Raw genomic sequence first — 23,298 nt, forward strand, 5'->3', positions numbered from 1 at the left:
TGTTGAATTTTGTCAAATTCTTGTTAGCATGTACGAGATGATGACTTAGTAACATGGTGACTTGTATTGATATTTCCTAATAATAAACCAGTTTCCCATTCTGCAAACAAACTCCATTTGGTCATATGTATTATAGCCTCGAAGGGTTGTTGCTGAATCCTGTTAGTGAATATTTAGTTATTCTTTTGGCATCAATAAATAGGACTGATCCACAGTTTCCTTTTTCTTGATAATTCATAGGGTTTTGGTACCAGTGTTACCCTGCCTTCTTAAAAAGAATCTGGAAGCTTTTCTTCTTTTTCTATGTCCTGGAACAGTTAAAATAGCATTAGAGTTATCCACTCCTTAAAGGTTTAATAGAATTTCCCTATGAAACCATTTGGGCCTGGTATTGTTGTTACGGGTGGAGGTGGGATGAGAACCTCCTCAACAACCTTCTGTATTTTTTCTTTGCTCTGCTTAGATTTTCTATCACTTCACTGGTCAGTTTTGGTAACTAGTTTTTTCCTAAAAAATCATCCATTTCATAGAGATTCTTACATTTGTTTCTTTTGTCTATGGTCATTCCCCCTGCTTCTACCAAAGAGTTAACTCTTCAATTTATTTTTTAGCTTTATTGCTTCTTCCTAATTTAAGAGCTAGTGCAATGGTTTACGACCTGTATTCTGCCACTGGGGCTGAGAGAAAGGCAAGGCGGGCAAACCTCTGAGCCTCTCTATTCTCTTCAACAGAGCAGCTCCACTTTTTTCTATTTTATATGTGAAGTTCTCATGTAAGATTTCATTTGAAAGGCGAAAGACTAACTGATGAAACAATATAAAAGTTTAAAAATCAATTCATGTTTATACACATGCTTGAAACGCTTTAACATTCTGATTCAAAGATCATTACTAGAAGTAAAGAATACAGTAAATTCTTTACTAAAAAGACTTAGAAATAACTGTAGTCTTGAGTTCTTTCAGTTCTACTTATTATAAACAAGGATCAACAAAAGAATATCCCTATCGATAATATTAACTAGTTGTATATATACCAACTATGGCCTATACATGGAAACAATTATAATTTAAGAATAATTCATCAACAAAGTACAGTTCTTTAAATGCCAGTTATAGAGCCCAAATAAAGTTAATTTGTGAAAAACAGACCAAATATTTCACTACTTACCCCAAGTAAATGAATGAGAAAAAGAACAGCAACAATAGGGATGAAATAATAAGCCAGGCATGGATGACCTAGAAAAGAGTTTCAGTATAATTAACAGATCCCATAACCCTAAAAAAAATCCAAATTTCTTACTTCAAAAATTGTATATTACTTCTGTATGTGTTATGATTTTCAAATGGCAAAATACAAGCAGCTTTGGGATCAGTGAATACCTATAACAGAACTCTTTGGTGCTGAACTACTCATAATATAAATAGAAATTTCACCAAAATACATGTAGACCTTCGTTCCTTTAAAAATACGTAAAATTTTTAAAAGAAAAGAATACATTAAAAAAAAACAAATTATCGAAGACAACCTATGGAACTTCCCTGGTGGCGCAGTGGTTAAGAATCCGCCTACCAATGCAGGGGACACAGGTTCGAGCCCTGGTCCGGGAAGATCCCACATGCCGCGGAGCAACTAAGCCCCTGTACCACAACTACTGAGCCTGCGCTCTAGGGCCCGTGAGTCACAACTACTGAGCCCACGTGCCACAACTACCAAAGCCCACACACCTCGAACTCATGGTCTGCAACAAGAGAAGCCACCACAATAAGATGCCGGCGCACAGCAATGAAGACCCAATGCAGCCAAAATAAATAAATAAATAAATAAATAAAATTTTAAGGGTTATTGTGTTAAAAAAAAAAAAACAAAAACAAAGACAACCTACGGAATGGGAGAAAATATTTGCAAATGATATGACTGACAAGGGGTTAATATCCAAAATATATGAACAAACCAAACAACTCAATGTCAAAAAACAAACAACCCAATCAAAAAATGGGCAGAAGACCTAAAGAGACATTTTTCCAAAGAATACATACACATGGCCAACAAGCACATGAAAAGATGCTCAATACTGTTAATTATTAGAGAAATGCAAATCAAAACAACAAGTTATCACCTCATACTTGTCAGAATAGCTATCATCAAAATGACCACAAATAACAAGTGTTGGCGAGGATATGGAGAAAAGGGAAGTTTTGTACCCTGTTGGTGAGAATGTAAATTTGTGCAGCCACTGTGGAAACCAGTATGGAGGTTCCTCAAAAAACTAAAAATAAAACTACCATATGATCCAGCAATTCCACTCCTGGGTATGTATCCAGGAAAAACAAAAACACTAATTTGAAAAGATACATGCACCACTATGTTCATAGAAGCACTATTTACAACAGGCAAGATATGGAAGCAACCCAACTGTCCATCAACAGAAGAACGAACGGATAAGTAAGATGTGTACACACACACAAACATACACACACACACAGAGGAATATTATTCAGCCTTAAAAAAGAATAAAATTCTTCCATTTGCAGCAATGTGGATGGACCTAGAGAGTATTAAGCTTAGTGAAATAAGTCAGACAGAGAAAGACAAATACTGTATGATACCACTTATATGTGGAATCTAAAAAGTAATACAAATAAATGTACATGTAAAACAGAAACAGATGCACAGATATAGAAAACAGACTAGTGGTTACCAAAGGGGAATGGGAAGTGAGGGGTACAAATTAGAGGTATGCCAATGTTCATTGCAGCACTATTTACAATAGCCAGGACATGGAAGCAACCTAAATGTCCATCGACAGACGAATGGATAAAGAAGATGTGGTACATATATACAATGGAATATTAATCAGCCATAAAAAAGAACAAAATAATGCCACTTGCAGCAACATGGATGGACCTAGAGATTGTCATACTGAGTGAAGTCAGACACAAAGACAAATATCATATGATATTGCTTACATGTGGAATCTAAAAAAAAGAGTACAAATGAGCTTATTTACAAAACAGAAGTAGACTCATAGATGTAGAAAACAAACTTATGGTTACCAGGGGATAAGGGTGGGGAGGGATAAACTGGGAGATTGGAATGGACATATACACACTACTATATATAAGATAGATAACTAATAAGAACCTGCTGTATAGCACAGGGGACTCTACTCAATACTCTGTAATGGCCTATATGGGAAAGAATCTGAAAAAAAAAAGAGTGGATATATATAGACATATAACTGATTCACTTTGCTGTACTCCTGAAACCAACACAACATTGTAAATCAACTATACTCCAATAAAAATAAAAAAACAAAAGCAAAAACAAGTTAGGGGTATGGGATTAGGAGGTAAAAACCACTATGTATAAAATAGATAAGCAACAAGAATATATTTTATAGCACATGGAATTATAGCCATTATCTTATAATAACTTTTAATGGAGTATAATCTGTAAAAATAACGAATCACTATTCTGTATACCTGAAACTAATATAATACTGTAAATTAACTATACTTCAATTAAAAAAATTATCAACAGAGTCAACAGTTAACATTTAAACTTTAAAGCAGCAATATTTTCAATGGAGGAATTTTGATGTATTTCTTAAATAAACAATAAATTAATTGATAAATAATTGATAATAAATTGATAAAATAAAATAATTGATAAATCAAATTCAATAAAATTGAAAATCAGATATTCAGTTAAGTGACCTATATACACATACTTTAACTGTACAGAGAAAATAGGTCTTCTAAATTACATAACTATTTGACAAAAGAATATTCTGAGGTTTCAATAAGTATTATTGAATCTGAGGTTTCAATAAGTATTGCTATGCTATGTTTATTTTACTTGGTTCATTAATAAGTTAATACTTACATGTCAGTCCATTATTATGCAGAATTCATATAGAACTATATAAATATTAGTCATTATTACTCATGTACAGCTTATTAATATGAGAGATAGAATCAGAACCTGATTTTTAATTAATTAAATAATTAATTTTTTTGGCCACGCCATGTGGCATGCAGGATCTGAGTTCCCCGACAAGGGGTCGAACCCATGCCCCCTGCAGTGGAAGCGTGGAGTCTTAACCACTAGGCCGCCAGGGAAGTCCCCAGAACTTGATTTTTATAATCTATTACACAAGATAAAAAAATTTTATGGTAATTTTATGTAATGAGTATGTTGGGGAAAATACTATACAACCCAAAGAGTCTGGGGTTTTAAAAAATAGATTGGAGAAGCATGATAAATTGTCAGGTAATTTTTAACCAAAAGTGAAATTATTTTGAGGTAGATACAGCCAAAATATGCTTTATGCTTTCAATGAACTTTACTGTTTAATGACAGAAGGAGCTACTTAATCAACAACTTTCCCAAACATATCTCTTAATCAGAAAAGACCAAGTCAAAACTTAAAGAAAAAGAAGAAAAGCTCCAAATCAAGAATATTATTTTGTCTTCTTTTTTAAAAAAATCTCCCACACCCACCTCCCAGATCCAGTTGTTCCAATTATCCCACTCTAAGCTATCAAAATCTAGTTGTTACTAATGTTAACATTAGAATCTATGTTAATTTTGTCTTGCGGTTCCATTTTGATCACTCAAGGTGATCTGCGATTGCTAATTCTTTTGAAGAAAAGATTTCTTAAAAATTCTCTCTTTCTTTAAAACAATTTTATAAAATGTTACAATTTGGGAAAAGGTCAAAAGAGTGGCTTTACACCACTAAAGTTGGTATTCCTTTGACATTTAAATATTCTAAATTGACTATCCGAATACAACAAATTTAATATCTGGTGTTCCTCCATAAAAACCTCCCCTAACATTTTTTTAATTAATTAATTTATTCATTTATTTAATTTTTGGCTGCATTGGGTCTTCACTGTTGCACGCGGGCTTTCTCTATTTGCAGTGAGCGGGGGCTACTCTTTGTTGCGGGGCGCAGGCTTCTCATTGTGGTGGCTTCTCTTGTTGCAGAGCACAGGCTCTAGGCGCGAGGGCTTCAGTAGCGGTGGCACACGGGCTTCAGTAGTTGTGGCTCGCGGGCTCTAGAGCACAGGCTCAGTAGTTGTGGCACACGGGCTTAGTTGCTCCGGGGCATGTGGGATCTTCCTGGACCAGTATCATGGTCCACGGGCTCGAACCCGTGTCCCCTGCATTGGCAGGAGGATTCTTAACCACTGCGCCACCAGGGAAGCCCTCCCCTAACATTTTATTCTAAAAATTTTCAAACACACAGCAAACCACTGCCCAGATACCACCAAAATTCTACCATTCACATTTTGCTGTACTTGCTTTGCAACACATCTATCCATCTCTCCACCCATTAGCCCATTTTAATCCATATCAAAGTAAACTGAAGACACCTGTACGTTTCCCTCTAAGTACTTCAACTTTAGCAAAATATTCTAAAGGGAGTCCTTACTCTAGTTCATCTGCAAAAAAAAAAAATAATAAGCAGAAATGAATCTTCCCACCTGCATCCCAGCCCATCACAAGTCTTAGCTTTAGAAATAATCCAAGTTATCAAACTAAAAAGTATATAAAATATTACAAAACAGAAAAACTTTAAAGAGTGGGAGATGTACACTGGTATTCCATACTGAGCTCCAAATTAAGGGCTAGAGTAAATATTATGTACCAGAAATCCTCCACTTTCTTAAGAAATGCTTTTTACCTTGTTTTATGGGGGAAGGGGCAAGGGAACATGGGAATGTTTTTTATTTAAAAAAAACAGCATTTTTCTGAATACAAAGTAACATATGCTTATAACATATAGAAAATATAGAAACACTAAAAGAAAAAACAATTCCCATTGACCAATGAGAACCAAAGTTGACATTAACATTTCCTTTCAGACATGTTTTCTGTCTGCATATGTAAAGACCTTTTAAAAAAATTAGAATCAGGTAATACAAAATTTTACATTCTGCTTTTTAAATTAATTTTTTATTAAAGACAAATTCTCATCCCACCAAATATTTTTTTTAAATATGATTTTTAAATGACTAAATAATAGTCTACTTACACGCATGAACCCACAATTTAACTTTTCCCTTATGCATGGAATTTGTGGGGTTTTCCTTCTTTTTCCAATTATATTTTATGCTAGGAGTAATATCTAGTATGCAAATATTTTCCAGCATTTTAAAGTCTTTGGGATAAATCATGAAAGCAAAATACAGAACCAAAGTGTACAGACATTTTCTAATTACTGACTATTGATACATACTGGCTTAGTGACTCCGCAAATAAGGCCTGATTAACCTTCACCAAGTCAGTAAGTTAAATATGTTAATTTGTTATTTTAATATATATATTTTTTGCTAGTGAGGAAATACGCATACATCTCTCTCTCCCTCTCTCTTCCTCTCCCTCTCCTGGCCATCTATATTTCCTTCATAATTTCTCTGCTTGGATTTTTAAAATTTCTTATTAGGATGTCCATAATTTTAGCTATTTGTAACTGCTCTTCATATGGTAAAAATATTAGCCCTCTGCCTGTAATAATGGTTATAAATGGTCTTCTTATTTAGGTTAATCACTGATGTTATGATTTTCTGAATTATTACCTAAATTCAAAGCCTCTTCTGATGACTAAATAACACCTTCCCTTTTTCTAGAACATCAGGTGGTAAAACAGGCCTTTCTCATCTTGCTACAATCCCTAGTTCAGCTTTCCTGTGCTAAAGGCTCTGAAAGAAAAGAGCCCCTGCTTCTGTACAGAACAGCAAGGATCTCCTCTAAACACTGAACTATCTAGGCCAGAAATCATGTGACTTTAGTAAGCTATACAGTTTCATCTATAACAAATGATATATAATAATTAACTGCCTTTTCCATTTCTTCCTTTTTAAGGTTTGTTTGGTCTTTTAGCTTCTTGTGCTTCTCAGAGACATTGCACAATCAACCAGTGACACACAAATCCTCAGGGCTTATTTCCAAACAGGTCCTGGCAAGTTTCTGAATTTCTGACTCAAAAGCTCCTTTTATTTTTATACTAGGAGTCAAAATTAACAACTTGTTTCTATAGAATTGGCTGTGTTTGCTAAGACTTGAATATTAAAAAGCAAAAGAAAACAACACAAAAATGAATGGGTGAACGTGGAAATCCAGCTAAGTATAAACCTTTTAGATTGTCTAATATGAAGCATTAACTAAAATATGCACAAAACTGACCAAAAATACATCAGGATAAGTTCTAGTTCTACCTACCAAATACAGCTACAACACCTGGATCGAATGTGTGCAGCTGCCAGTAGGCTGGGGAGTCAGAAGTACCAGGAAGCCAGCAATGAGTTTACCACTTTTTCCCTCCAGTACTACCCTACTCCACCTGAACTCAACACAACCCAAGTGGACATTAGCAAGACTATGAGCTCCAGGAGAAGCCCTCTAAGTTCCTGCTAGCAAAGCAGAAAGAGGTCTCCTAACACCAAAGAAGAATGTAAAACCCCAGGTGACTCCCAATAACATGTGAGGAACAAAAGTAGTATATAATCCAGATACAAGTCACAAAGAAAGTCCAATAAAGCAGAGAAATGGAACTGGCAGGTAAACACTTATATGTAAACAAATATATATAGTGGACAAAAAAAGATGCAGTAATTGAGACATGAGCATATTTAAGTAGGGGGAGGAGTATGCTTCTCAACACGACATCATTTGCTCTTTGGCTCCCTGAGTGTTGATGACTACCTGTCGCCATCACACACATCTTTTGTCTTCAATCTCTAGATTCTGATGTCAGACTGCAAATGGTCATCACTTGGGTTAATACTTCCACCCACTCAACAAACAAGGTTAAACTCTGTATAATTTTAGAGTTTGTGAACACTGAAAAGGTATTCCATCTTATTAATAATCAACTAAATGCAAATTAAGACATTTTTGCTTTGCCTATGAGGGTTAGCACAGATTTTTTAAAAAAGAAATTCAGCGCTGGTGAAGGTGGGGTAAGACAGCCTTTTTCACTACCAGTGTTAAGTACAAATTGATACTATCATCTTGAAAACAAAATTCTGCATAGCAAGACAGTTAAAAATATGTAGATAATTTGCTCCAGAAATTCTGTGCCTAGGAGTTTACCCTAAGGAAATAATTTGAAAAACTGAAAACTTCTATGCATAAAGACATTCATTGTTTTTTAGAAGAGCGAAAATCTGGAAACAACTTAAATGTCCAAATTAGGGGAAGTGAATTACAATACACTCATTGAGTCAAATATTATGTAACCATTAGACATATTTGCTAAGAATTTATAATATGGAAAAATGCTTATGCCAAAGTAAAAGTTAAAAAAGGACACATACTGATTATGCATTTGATTTTAACCATGTTAAAGAATATACAGAAGTAGACTCCCTCTTGCGAGAGCACCAGAATCACAACTGGCTGCTGAACAATCATTGACAGGAAGACCCTGGACTTCACCAAGGAGGATACCCCACGTCCAAGGACAGAGGAGAAGCCACAGTGAGACGGTAGGAGGGGCGCAATCAGAGTAAAATCAAATCCCATAACTGCTGGGTGGGTGACTCACAGACTGGCGAACACTTATACCACAGAAGTCCACCCACTGGAGTGAAGGTTCTGAGCCCCACGTCAGGCTTCCCAACCTGGGGGTCCGGCAACGGGAGGAGGAATTCCTAGAGAATCAGACTTTGAAGCCTAGTGGGAATTGATTGCAGGACTTTGACAGGACTGGGGGAAACAGAGACCCCACTCTTGGAGGGCACACACAAAGTAGTGTGCACATTGGGACCCAGGGGAAGGAGCTGTGACCCTGGGGGAGACTGAACCAGACCTACCTGCTGGTGCTGGGGGGTCTCCTGCAGAGGCGGGGGGTGGCTCTGTTTCACCGTGGGGACAAGGACACTGGCAGCGGAGGTTCTGGGAAGTGCTCCTTGGCGTGAGCCCTCCCAGAGTCTGCCATTAACCCCACCAAAGAGCCCAGGTAGGCTCCAGTGTTGGGTTGCCTCAGGCAAAACAACCAACAGGGAGGGAACCCAGCCCCACCCATCAACAGTCAAGTGGATTAAAGTTTTACTGAGCTCTGACCGCCACAGCAACAGTCAGCTCTACCCACCACCAGAGCCTCCCATCAAGCCTCTTAGATAGCCTCAACCACCAGAGGGCAGACAGCAGAAGCAAGAAAAACTACAATCCTGCAGCCTGTGGACCAAAAACCACAGTTACAGAAAGATAGACAAGATGAAAAGGCAGAGGGCTATGTACCAGATGAAGGAACAAGAAAAAACCCCAGAAAAACAACTAAATGAAGTGGAGATAGGCAACCTTCCAGAAAAAGAATTCAGAATAATGATAATGAAGATGATCCAGGACCTCGGAATAAGAATGGAGGCAAAGACTGAGAAGATGCAAGAAATGATTAACAAAGACCTGGAAGAACTAAAGAACAAACAAACAGAGATGACCAATACAATAACTGAAATGAAAACTACACTAGAAGGAATCAATAGCAGAATAACTGAGGCAGAAGAACGGATAAGTGACCTGGAAGACAGAATGGTGGAATTCACTGCTGCAGAACAAACTAAAGAAAAAAGAATGAAAAGAAATGAAGACAGCCTAAGAGACCTCTGGGACAACATTAAACGCAACAACATTCGCATTATAGGGGTCCCAGAAGGAGAAGAGAGAGAGAAAGGAGCAGAGAAAATATTTGAAGAGATTATAGTCGAAAACTTCCCTAACGTGGGAAAGGAAATAGCCACCCAAGTCCAGGAAGCCCAGAGAGTCCCATACAGAATAAACCCAAGGAGAAACATGCCGAGACACATAGTAATCAAAGTGGCAAAAATTAAAGACAAAGAAAAATTATTGAAAGCAGCAAGGGAAAAACGACAAATAACATACAAGGGAACTCCCATAAGGTTAACAGCTGATTTCTCAGCAGAAACTCTACAAGCCAGAAGGGAGTGGCATGATATACTTAAAGTGATGAAAGGGAAGAACCTACAACCAAGATTACTCTACCCGGCAAGGATCTCATTTAGATTTGATGGAGAAATCAAAAGCTTTACAGACAAGCAAAAGCTAAGAGAATTCAGCACCACCAAACCAGCTCTACAACAAATGCTAAAGGAACTTCTCTAAGTGGGAAACTCAAGAGAAGAAAAGGACCTACCAAAACAAACCCAAAACAATTAAGAAAATGGTCATAGGAACATACATATCGATAATTACCTTAAACGTGAATGGATTAAATGCCCCAACCAAAAGACATAGACTGGCTGAATGGATACAAAAACAAGACCCATATATATGCTGTCTACAAGAGACCCACTTTAGACCTAGGGACACATACAGACTGAAAGTGAGGGGATGGAAAAAGATATTCCATGCAAATGGAAATCAAAAGAAAGCTGGAGTAGCTATACTCATATCAGATAAAATAGACTTTAAAATAAAGAATGTTACAAGAGACAAGGAAGGACACTACATAATGATCAAGGGATCAATCCAAAAAGAAGATATAACAATTATAAATATATATGCACCCAACATAGGAGCACCTCAATACATAAGGCAACTGCTAACAGCTATAAAAGAGGAAATCGACAGTAACACAATAATAGTGGGGGACTTTAACACCTCATTTACACCAATGGACAGATCACCCAAAATGAAAATAAATAAGGAAACAGAAGCTTTAAATGACACAATAGACCAGATAGATTTAATTGATATATATAGGACATTCCATCCAAAAACAGCAGATTACACGTTCTTCTCAAGTGCACATGGAACATTCTCCAGGATAGATCACATCTTGGGTCACAAATCAAGCCTCAGTAAATTTAAGAAAATTGAAATCATATCAAGCATCCTTTCTGACCACAACGCTATGAGATTAGAAATGAATTACAGGGAAAAAAACGTAAAAAAAGACAAATACATGGAGGCTAAACAATACGTTACTAAATAACCAAGAGATCACTGAAGAAATCAAAGAGGAAATCAAAAAATACCTAGAGACAAATGACAATGAAAACACGACGACCCAAAACCTACGGGATGCAGCGAAAGCAGTTCTAAGAGGGAAGTTTATAGCTATACAAGCCTACCTAAAGAAACAAGAAAAATCTCAAGTAAACAATCTAACCCTACACCTAAAGAAACTAGAGAAAGAAGAACAAACAAAACCCAAAGTTAGCAGAAGGAAAGAAATCATAAAGATCAGAGCAGAAATAAATGAAATAGAAACAAAGAAAACAATAGCAAAGATCAATAAAACTAAAAGTTGGTTCTTTGAGAAGATAAACAAAATTGATAAACCATTAGCCAGACTCATGAAGAAAAAGAGGGAGAGGACTCAAATCAATAAAATCAGAAATGAAAAAGGAGAAGTTACAACAGACACCGCAGAAATACAAAGCATCCTAAGAGACTACTACAAGCAACTTTATGCCAATAAAATGGACAACCTGGAAGAAATGGACAAATTTTTAGAAAAGTATAACCTTCCAAGACTGAACCAGGAAGAAACAGAAAATATGAACAGACCAATCACAAGGAATGAAATTGAAACTGTGATTAAAAATCTTCCAACAAACAAAAGTCCAGCACCAGATGGCTTCACAGGTGAATTCTATCAAACATTTAGAGAAGAGCTAACACCTATCCTTCTCAAACTCTTCCAAAAAATTGCAGAGGAAGGAACACTCCCAAACTCATTCTATGAGGCCACCATCACCCTGATACCAAAACCAGACAAAGACACTACAAAAAAAGAAAATTACAGACCAATATCACTGATGAATATAGATGCAAAAATCCTCAACAAAATACTAGCAAACAGAATCCAACAACACATTAAAAGGATCATACACCACGATCAAGTGGGATTTATCCCAGGGATGCAAGGATTCTTCAATATACGCAAATCAATCAATGTGATACACCATATTAACAAATTGAAGAATAAAAACCATATGATCATCTCAATAGATGCAGAAAAAGCTTCTGACAAAATTCACCACCCATTTATGATAAAAACTCTCCAGAAAGTGGGCATAGAGGGAACCTACCTCAACATAATAAAGGCCATATATGACAAACCCACAGCAAACATCATTCTCAATGGTGAAAAACTGAAAGCATTTCCTCTAAGATCAGGAACGAGACAAGGATGTCCACTCTCACCACTATTATTCAACATAGTTCTGGAAGTCCTAGCCATGGCAATCAGAGACGAAAAAGAAATAAAAGGAATACAAATTGGAAAAGAAGAAGTAAAACTGTCACTGTTTGCGGATGACATGATACTATACATAGAGAATCCTAAAACTGCCACCAGAAAACTGCTAGAGCTAATTAATGAATATGGTAAAGTTGCAGGATACAAAATTAATGCACAGAAATCTCTTGCATTCCTATACACTAATGATGAAAAATCTGAAAGAGAAATTATGGAAACACTCCCATTTACCATTGCAACAAAAAGAATAAAATACCTAGGAATAAACCTACCTAGGGAGACAAAAGACCTGTATGCAGAAAACTATAAGACACTGATGAAAGAAATTAAAGATGATACCAACAGATGGAGAGATATACCATGTTCTTGGATTGGAAGAATCAACATTGTGAAAATGACTATACTACCCAAAGCAATCTACAGATTCAATGCAATCCCTATCAAATTACCAATGGCATTTTTTACGGAGCTAGAACAAATCATCTTAAAATTTGTATGGAGACACAAAAGACCCCAAATAGCCATAGCAGTCTTGAGGCAAAAAAATGGAGCTGGAGGAATCAGACTCCCTGACTTCAGACTATACTACAAAGCTACAGTAATCAAGACAATATGGTACTGGCACAAAAACAGAAACATAGATCAATGGAACAAGATAGAAAGCCCAGAGATTAACCCATGCACCTATGGTCAACTAATCTATGACAAAGGAGGCAAAGATATACAATGGAGAAAAGACAGTCTCTTCAATAAGTGGTGCTGGGAAAACTGGACAGCTATATGTAAAAGAATGAAATTAGAATACTCCCTAACACCATACACAAAAATAAATTCAAAATGGATTAGAGATCTAAATATAAGACTGGACACTATAAAACTCTTAGAGGAAAACATAGGAAGAACACTCTTTGACATAAATCACAGCAAGATCTTTTTTGATCCACCTCCTAGAGTAATGGAAATAAAAACAAAAATAAATAAATGGGACCTAATGAAACTTCAAAGCTTTTGCACAGCAAAGGAAACCATAAACAAGACGAAAAGACAACCCTCAGAATGGGAGAAAATATTTGCAAACAAATCAACGGACAAAGGATTAATCTCCAAAATATATAAACAGCTCATTCAGCTCAATATTAAAGAAACACCCCAATCCAAAAATGGGCAGAAGACCTAAATAGACATTTCTCCAAAGAAGACATACAGACGGCCACGAAGCACATGAAAAGATGCTCAACATCACTAATTATTAGAGAAATGCAAATCAAAACTACAATGAGGTATCACGTCACTCCTGTTAGAATGGGCATCATCAGAAAATCTACAAACAACAAATGCTGGAGAGGGTGTGGAGAAAAGGGAACCCTCTTGCACTGTTGGTGGGAATGTAAATTGATACAGCCACTATGGAGAACAATATGGAGGTTGCTTAAAAAACTAAAAATAGAATTACCATATGACCCAGCAATTCCACTACTGGGCATATACCCAGAGAAAACCATAATTCAAAAAGACACATGCACCCGAATGTTCATTGCAGCACTATTTACAATAGCCAGGTCATGGAAGCAACCTAAATGCCCATCGACAGACGAATGGATAAAGAAGATGTGGTACATATATACAATGGAATATTACTCAGCCATAAAAAGGAACGAAACTGAGTCATTTGTTGAGAAGTGGATGGATCTAGAGACTGTCATACAGAGTGAAGTAAGTCAGAAAGAGAAAAACAAATATCGTATATTAACGCATGTATGTGGAACCTAGAAAAATGGTACAGATGAGCCGGTTTGCAGGGCAGAAGTTGAGACACAGATGTAGAGAATGGACATATGGACACCAAGGGGGGAAAACTGCGGTGGGGTGGGGATGGTGGCGTGCTGAATTGGGCACTGACATGTATACACTGATGTGTATAAAATTGATGCCTAATAAGAACCTGCAGTATAAAAAAACAAACAAACAAAACAACTAATACTAAACTTTCATTGGGTTAGTTGTATGGAAATATGTTAATATAAATGTTTCAGACATTATATGAAATTTCTAAAAATCTTATATTTGTATTTGCATGGAAATATGTATGGAAATATGTTCATATAAATATTTCAGACATTACATGAAATTTCTAAAAATCTTATATGTTCTGGTATAATGTTATAAGTAATAATCCTAGTTATTGCTTTAAAGTGTATATCTCAGAAATAACTAATTTTCTTGTCAACTGCATTATTATGAACTTTCATCAAATCTTTAACTGTGGTCATTTTTAAGTCTTTTGTCATTTACAGACAGTTCTGGGTGTACTCTGATGCTTTTGCAAATATGTTCCTATAAAAGGGTTTCACCTTCAAGAAATTCATGGAAAAGACTCTGACAAGTACAGGTTTCTGGTAACTGACTGTACTGCTGAAGTGAATGAATAAGCATTTTCAGAACTCTAATGAAAAACTGATGAACTCATAAAAGTGCTAAAAAAAGATCAAGATGAAAAAAAAAATTAATTACATGGGACTGAGTGAACTGTTGAGGATGAGTATAATTTTTGTGACTTTCTGTCTGAATTAAAAAAAAAAAAATCCCACAAGGAAAAAAAAAAAAAAAGAATATACAGAAATAAATACTAAAAAGAAAGTAGAATTCAATATTTGAAAAGTTAATATTTCTTTTATTTGAGAATGAGCCTAAAGGTTCATGACCTGTAATAATTTGTCCTTTTTCTGAGGCATGAATCTGAAACATGTGCCAGGTAGCTGAAATTCACAAGCAAGTCACTTAGGTAGAGAGTGAGGTGGGGGACCAGAGGCTGGGAGGGCTGGGCCTGTGTCTTTCCTGCACAACCTCCCCTGCCTTTGCTTCCCAAGCAAAGAATTTGTGTTCCTGCGGGAGAGAGAGAGGGAATGGACGTCTACGAATTTAGAACTGGGAATTCGGCCAGTCACCAATGAGTTTAACAACAGCAGCTGAAGGTGGCTTTGCTGTTCTGTACTCAAGTTGAGAATCTGAATTTTTGTAGTTATACGTTATTTTATGGGGATAATTATATGCTACAGCGCTATCTGTCAATGAGGGAATTCACAAAGGTTCAGGATATATCCTTCTGGAATGTCCGAAGTATACAGCAAATCAAAATGTTAAAACCATTTAGAGTGTGATGTTATATGAAAACATTTGTTTTTCATTTATGCCTTTTTGTATTTTTTAAATGTTCCTCAAATGAGGGGGGAAACTAAAAATTAACTTAGTTCTAGAATATAAGACTTTTTTCTTTACTAGACCAAGTAAGGTGACAACAAAACCCAACCATGAGAAGAAGATGGTGGAAAGCAAAGCTCTGTGTCTCACGCTCACCTTATAGCACCTGTATTTATATAGAACCACCAGGAGAATAGTCATGATGACAATGACGCTGATCATGATAGCAGCATTCAGAATTGAGTGCAGGGCTCTCTGCCCCACAGTCTCGGTGTCTTCTGTGAATGGCGTATAGATTCTAAAATAAAATAAAACACAAAAGCCCCAGGTAAGTGTTAATGGAGATTCCAAACTACATGCTCTCCAACACCAGTTTTGTTTCCTTGATTCAACTGATATAAGTCACTTTTTTCCATCTCATCAATCTAACCAAGAATTTTTAGCCTAATAAAAATAGCTATATGCTAAAATAAGTCCTTCAAAATAAAAGGAGATAGTTAAAATATGGAAGTGGACCTATGTGAGCCAGACACTGGCTCCATCTAGTGGATGATTTATACCGAAATAATTACCTCATCAAATGTTCTTTCTCCACAGTTTATTAGTGATTTGTTAAAGTACCGGATTCTGATAACCAATGAGAACCTACTACACAGCACAGGGAACTTTCCTCAGTGCTCTGTGGTGACCTAAATGGGAAGGAAATCCAAAAAAGAGGGGATAGATGTATATGTATAGCTGATTCACTTTGCTGTACAGCAGAAACTAACACAACATTGTAAAGCAACTGTGCTCCGAAAACATTAAAAAAAAAAAAAAAAAAAGTACCAGATTCTGCCATAAACTACCTAGGCTACAAGTGGTTGTCAGAGGAAGGTAAAATGGCTGATAATTATCCTTCATCTGTACGGTGACTGCAACTGAAGTTGTCTTGAGATAATGTCACATATCCAGCTTGCCCTTGCTTCTCATTCACATGAAAACACTTTTATCCCAGGTACCAATGTTTCCAGTAGAAGACTTTATTTCTGCCTCCCCTACAGTTATGTGTGGCCATGAGAATAAGTAATGGCCAATGAGTTATAGGCAGATGTGTTGTGTGGAACTTCTAAGGGAGGAGTTAGTTCTGCTGAGAGTCACGTCTCATGTCCTTTTCTCCCCCTCTCCTTCCTGCTGTCTGAATGAAGGCTGGGGCTCCAGCACCAATACTGGACCCCGAAATAACCTAGAGGGTAGAAGCCAAAAAAGAAGGGATGAAGGAGCCTCAGTCCTTGATGAAGAGAAGCCACTACACAATCTGAACTACTACTTCTGCACTACTCTGTGGGAGAGAGAGAAAATATGTGCATCAGTCAAACCAGTTGTTTTGATTTTCTTTCTTTTGGCCGCGCCACACGGCTTGCAGGATCTTAGTTCCCCAACCAGGGATCAAAGCCAGGCCCCGGCAGTGAAAGCACTGAGTCCTAACCACTGGACCACCAGGGAATTCCCTGTTTTGATCTTCTATAATGGGCTCAGCAAACTTCCTGTAAAAAACTAGAGAGTAAATATTTTAAGCTTTGTGTGTCATATGGTCTCAGTTGCAACCACTCAACTCTGCCACTGTAGTATGAAAGCAGCTGTAGACAATATATAAATGAATGGACATGGCAGCATTCCAATAAAACTTCATTTACAAAAGGAGGTGGCAGGCAGATCTGGCCTGTGGGGCATAGCTTGCTAACCCCTGTTCTTTAATATGCAGCCAAACCTAACTCTAACTTACAGAGATAATTTTCCCCAACCTCTTTTGGTTATTGTCTCCAATCCCTGTCCTTCACTCACTGTCTTACCCTTTCTCCCAAAAGGTTAAAAGCTTGGCTTTCAGAACCCCACAGAGTTTTCCAGACACTTGCCAATTTCAAAATTCATTTAAAACTTTTTGAGCCCCGTAAGAGTCCTAGAGACAGAACTAGGTGACATCTGAATCAAAGCATTTTTCTTGGAGACAAAGGGCCCACACCAACAGCATCAGAGAAATCTACATGACAGTTCCGCAAACACTTAGTGCCAGCCTGCATTACTTCTTCATCCTTTCACTGAACAACTGTTTTTTTTGCTGAGCATTTATTACATACCTCACCCTGGAAACAAAGTGCCCTCATAGGCCTCATAGTACAGAAGGAAACCAAGCATTCAATAATGAAAATAAATACATACTTGCATATTGTAACAAGTGAAAAAAGAACAGGTTGCTATGAGAAGGGATACCAGGAAGGACCTAATTCTGTTAGGAGGATCAGGGAAGTTATCTTTTAGGACTCAACATTTAAGCCAAGATGAGAAGGATGATAGGAATTAATCCACCAAAGTTAGAAAAGGAAAAGAACATTCCAGGGAGAAGAACAATGGGCCCAGTGGCCCTGAGGTGGTAAAATCACTACTCAACTGCTCAATTCCAAATAAATTCAACCCTGTCTAGGGACACCACATAAAAAATATAATTCTGCAGCTTTCATTTTCTCTACTTAAAGCATCATCTGCTTCTGGCCATCAGAGAGGATGGACTCTCTAGCCTTCATGTCCCTTCAGTGCAGAGGCCTTCAAGGTGGTGATGACACGCTACGAAGGACAGCTATGCTGGCCTTGAGCATAATGATACACAATACTCATACGTACAGCTGCCCATCCTTCCGGGTATAAAAGCTGACTGATTTGATGGTGGCCACGACCACCACCATACAGAGAGTCACGGGGACAAAGAGCATGATCACATGTTTGGCGCCATATTTCAACGTCAGCTCCTCATCTTCCTCTTCCTCTTGTTCCACCACCTGCTGCTGCGAGTTACCGGGGGCTCGGCCATTGGATAACGACTCAGAGTTGCCATGCCTCCGCCTCTCGCTGCCGTGCTCATGCCGCTCTCTACTGTCATTCTAAAAGCACAAGAGAGACTTGTTCAGTAAATTAGACTCCCAGTAGAATCAAGGTGTTCTGTATCAGAAACAGAAAATTTAATGATTAGACCCGAGATTATCAACAGGCCCAAGATTATCAATAGGCCCATTATTACACGAGTTCCAAAAACCTGAGGCAAGAAAGAATCAATTTACAAGAAGTATGCAGTTTAAAAGCCTAGATTATTTACCACTGTCCACTGAAGAAACCCAGGTCCTCCCTTTCACCTGGCTCGTGGCTTACCTCATTCTCACCTTCCATTCTCAACCTAATACAATTGTACTCATCCTTTGAGGTTTGACTTAAAAATGACACCTGCATGAAGCCTTCTTTACTTGCTGCAGCTGCAAGCAGAGTACACTCACCTTTTTCAAAATCATGAAGTGCTTTCTACCTGTGGTTTCATATCAGTTATACAAGGAACTATCTCACCTTCATTATTTTTTTTAATATATTTATTTATTTATTTATTTTTGGCTGCATTGGGTCTTCGTTGCTGTCTGCGGGCTTTCCCTAGTTGCAGCGAGCAGGGGCTACTCTTTGTTGCGGTGCGCGGGCTTCTCATTGCGGTGGCATCTCTTGTTGCAGAGCACGGGCTCTAGGTGCGCAGGTTTCAGTAGTTGTGGCATGCGGGCTCAGCAGCGGTGACTCGAGGGCTCTGGAGTGCAGGCTAAGTAGTTGTGGTGCATGGGTTTAGTTGCTTAGTTGCTCTGCGGCATGTGGGGTCTTCCCGAACCAGGGCTCAAACCCGTATCCCCTGCATTGGCAGGCAGATTCTTAACCACCTCACCACCAGGGAAGTCCCTCACCTTCATTATTAATAAGACTTAAAAATCCTTGAAGTGATTTACAAGGGATCTCTCGGTATTATTTCTTACCATCTACAGTTATCTCAAAAAAATATTCAATTAAAAAAAAACCTTTACAGAGAGAAACTAGGCCTTAATTCTGATGCCCTCCCACCCTGTCCCCACCCCACTCCCATCTTGCCCTGTATAGAGGAAGAGAACAATAAATATGTGATGGATAAAGGAATGGAAGTAGAACTTCCTTAGATTCTACTTTCCTCTTAACCTAACCACCACTTTGTTACCTTCATCCTTATCCTGGGTTTAACCTTTCCTATTCTTCAAGTTCAGTTTCCTTTTTGGTATTACTGTATCTAAAACTCACTTTTTGTAAACGGTAGAATGAATCCCAAGAGCACTAACAACAACAGCAAAATAAAAATAATAAGACAAAAGGAGAAAAATAACAGAGAAGTAAATAAAACAGGAGATGAAAGTAGACTGATAGTCACTGTTGCTGATAAGATAAAATCAGCTTGGTTAAGACAGGGTTCTCTGAGGAAGCTCACGTGAGAACATGCCACTCTTGTACCTCATTTTTGACTAGAGTTTAACCAAGTATCACTACAGAGGAATACTATTATTCAATAAAAATACATAACATACTTAATAATAGCTTAAAATTATTACAAGGTACTACGGATTGTGATATGTCCTTTTTTTTTTTGGCTGCACTGCACGGCTTGCAGGATCTTAGTTCCCCGACCAGGGACTGAACCCGTGCCCTTGGCAGTGAGAGTGCAGAGTCTCAACCACCAGGCCACCAGGGAAGCCCTGAGATGTGTTTTACGTTTAATTCTCACAGCCACCTCATCATCACCACTTTACAGGCAAGGCTAGTAAGTGTTACAGAAATGGTTTGAACCCAGGTGTGCCAGACTGCAGAAATCAAGTTTTTAACACCCTCTCAATTTGCCATTCACAAGACAACATGGAAGCTCTGCACACTCAGTGTGGGCTTTCTCTTTCCTTTGACTTTCAATTTATTCATTCCACAAGTAATCGGAATTCTATATTCCAGGTATTCTGCTGTGGCAATACTGAAATTAAAAAGATCTAGGTGCTGTCCTTAAGTAGCTCATGAGATAGTTTTAACATAGGAGAAATATTATACTAGAGATGTGAACAAAGTGCTACAGGACTGATTAATTTTGTATGATCAAGAAAGGCAACATATGGTGGGAATGTAAATTGGTACAGCCACTATGGAAAACGGTCTGAAGGTTCCTTGAAAAACTAAAAATAGAGTTGCCAAAGGATCCAGCAATCCCACTCCTGGGCATATATCCAGACAAAACTCTAATTTGAAAAGATACATGTACCCCAATGTTCACAGCAGCACTATTTACAATAACCAAGATATGGATGCAACCTAAATGTCCATCAACAAATGAATGGATAAAGAAGATGTGGCATATATATATATGCAACACACACACACACACACACACACACACACACACACACACACACACACACATAATGGAATATTACTCAGCCATAAAGAAGAATGAAATAATGCCATTTGCAGCAACATGGATGGACCTAGAGATTATCATATGAAGTGAAGTAAATCAGAAAGAGAAAGACAAGTATCATATGATCTCACTTATATGTGGAATCTAAAATATGATACAAATGAACATATTTACAAAACAGAAACAAACCCATAGACATAGAAAACAAAATTATGGTTACCAAAGGGGAAAGGGGGTGGAGGAGGGATAAATTAGGAGTTTGGGATTAGCAGATACAAACTACTATATATAAAACAGATAAACAACAAAGTCCTACTGTATAGCACAGGGAACTATATTCAATACCCTGTAATAAACCACAATGGAAAATAATCTGAAAAAGAAAAAATATATATATATGTATAACAATCACTTTGCTAAACACCTGAAACTAACACAACATTGTAAATCAACTATATGTCAATAAAAAATTAAGAATAAAATAAAATAAAAAAGAAACACAACATAAAAGATATAATTCTTGAGCAGAAGCTTCAAGAGTGGAAGGTGAATGGGCTCCTGGCAGAGACAACATGTAGAGTGGCACAGGCCTATGCAGAAAATCAGTGAGTACTCCTGAGGTGGCTGGAGGATAGGGTGGTCAGGGCTGGTGGCAGGAAAGGAAGGTTAGGAACAGGTTGTAAAGAACCTTGTTTGCCATGCCAGGGACTTCAGACTTTGTCCTGTAGGAAACAGAAAGTCATAAAAATTGTTAAGGTTGAGGAAGTGACACATCAGATAATGTTTCATTTTTAAGAAACTTGACTGAGTGACGATGGAAAATAGGAGAGGTATGAGAAGAATATTTCAGAAGTGGAATTGACAGGGCTTTGTGGCAAATTACATGTGAATGGTCAGGAAGGAGTCAAGGATGACTCTGGAGGTTTAGGCATAAGGGACTAGGAAGGTGGTGATGGCATTGATAGATATAGGGAACACAAGAAGATGAGCAGGCTAGAGGAGAGGAGAGAGATTTTAGTTAGGGAGATAGGTGAATCTGAAGTACCTACAACCAGGCAGGAAAGTCCAAAGGCAGTTAATAAGAATTTCAAGCTCAGAAGAGAGTTGGGGGAAGTCATTAGTTTCCATTGCTAAGCAAGTGGACGAAATCTCAGGGAGAAGGTATAGATGGACATGTTGGTCATTAATGTACTACAACAGCTGTGGAAGGAAAAATACAGAGTGGGATGACGACCAACGAGAGAAGCAGCAGGTTATTCATAAATCATAATGGACTGGGGATTGAATGGAAACTGAGAAATTAGAGGCAATCATTCCTTGAAGCAAAACAAAAACAAAAACAAAAAAAGTGACAACAGAAGGGATTCAAATTTGAAAAAGTTATTTTAGAGACTTAAGCATACTTGTCAGGTCAAAGTATAGAATTAGGATTAGAGTAAAAGGGTGATGATACAAGACAGAGAGACGATAATTAATGAAACAGGGTAAGGGATAAATGGTGGAGAATAGAAGGAGAGAGAAAAGTTGGCCTTACAAAGGCACTGGTGTCCTCTGCCTCAGTCTGACCTCATGGAGAAAACATTTATGAAGGCTCAAGCCCTATGAGGAGCGGAAAGGAAACTACTGCAAAGCACAAAAGATAGAAATATGTATACCACTCACCAAGAAAGATAATTTTTGCCGAACACAAGTCACTAAAGTTCAGTAGGAAGGAAATGGTTATGAGGAAGGTGGGATCTGGAAAACAGGGGCATAGTGTGATAGATAGCTGAGGAGCAGGAGGGTTGAGGGAATTCATACTTCTACTTTCTTAGAAGGAGGTGACTACGTCATACGCTAAGAATGCTATGTTTGTGACTAATATTCAGCAATACAATTACGACCAACTTGATGGGCTGATTAATGTTCAATATAAACTAAAATGCAAGTAATAACAGCTCCCTTTATATAGTATTTACAAAGCATTTATATAATTTAGTATTATATAATTGATATAAAGTACTTATATAATTTACAAAGCACTCTCACGTCATCTCATTTATTTTTTTCATATGTTGGGAGGTTTTGGCAGATGAACACTAAAGCAACTGGTCCAAAATCTCACAGCCAGAAAACAGCAGAGGCAGGAATCAAATCCAAGTCTCTTGCTTCAAAACCTGAGTTCTTGCTATGGCACCACAGCTGTCCTACCAGGCTACGTGAGCTGTAACTGGGTGAGCCTAGCATGAAAGCGGCAATCATAAAATGCTTGTTTATGGTACTCTACTGGATGTTCCGGTTTATGATGAACATTAGCGAACCCCACCCTGCCCCGCCCCTGGAGCTGATACGGGATACGAGAGCACTGTTTCTCTCTCTCTCTCTCTCTCACACACACACACACACACACCCCTTCATCTTTATAGTAATACTTCAGATACTATTTTTAAAACTAACCATATTATTATCTTTTAAAGTATAATTTATTTATTTAAACAGGTAAAACATACATACGGTTCTAAAGCCAGGAAGTATAAAAAGGTATACAGTAAAAAACCTCCCACTTAACTATCTACTTAGTTTCCTAATCCCCCAGGTTACCACTGTCACTGTTCTCAGC

At 37.6% G+C, this 23,298-nt stretch overlaps 1 protein-coding gene across 7 annotated transcripts in view; it reads right to left on the reverse strand.

Moving 5' to 3' along the window:
- The window catches only part of PSEN1 (presenilin 1), an 89,166-nt gene that overhangs the window by 36,705 nt on the left and 29,163 nt on the right, over positions 1-23,298 (reverse strand). For all 7 annotated transcript variants that reach the window (XM_082383949.1, XM_082383947.1, XM_082383951.1 and 4 more), the window contains 3 exons: positions 18,095-18,351; positions 15,593-15,734; positions 1,168-1,235 (listed from right to left, as the gene is read on the reverse strand). In XM_082383949.1, coding sequence (XP_082240075.1) covers positions 1,168-1,235; positions 15,593-15,734; positions 18,095-18,351 — 467 coding nt within the window. The remainder of the gene's footprint in view (positions 1-1,167; positions 1,236-15,592; positions 15,735-18,094; positions 18,352-23,298) is intronic.

Source organism: Balaenoptera borealis, assembly GCF_965194805.1.
Source record: "Balaenoptera borealis genome assembly, chromosome: 3".
Taxonomy (NCBI): domain Eukaryota; kingdom Metazoa; phylum Chordata; class Mammalia; order Artiodactyla; family Balaenopteridae; genus Balaenoptera; species Balaenoptera borealis.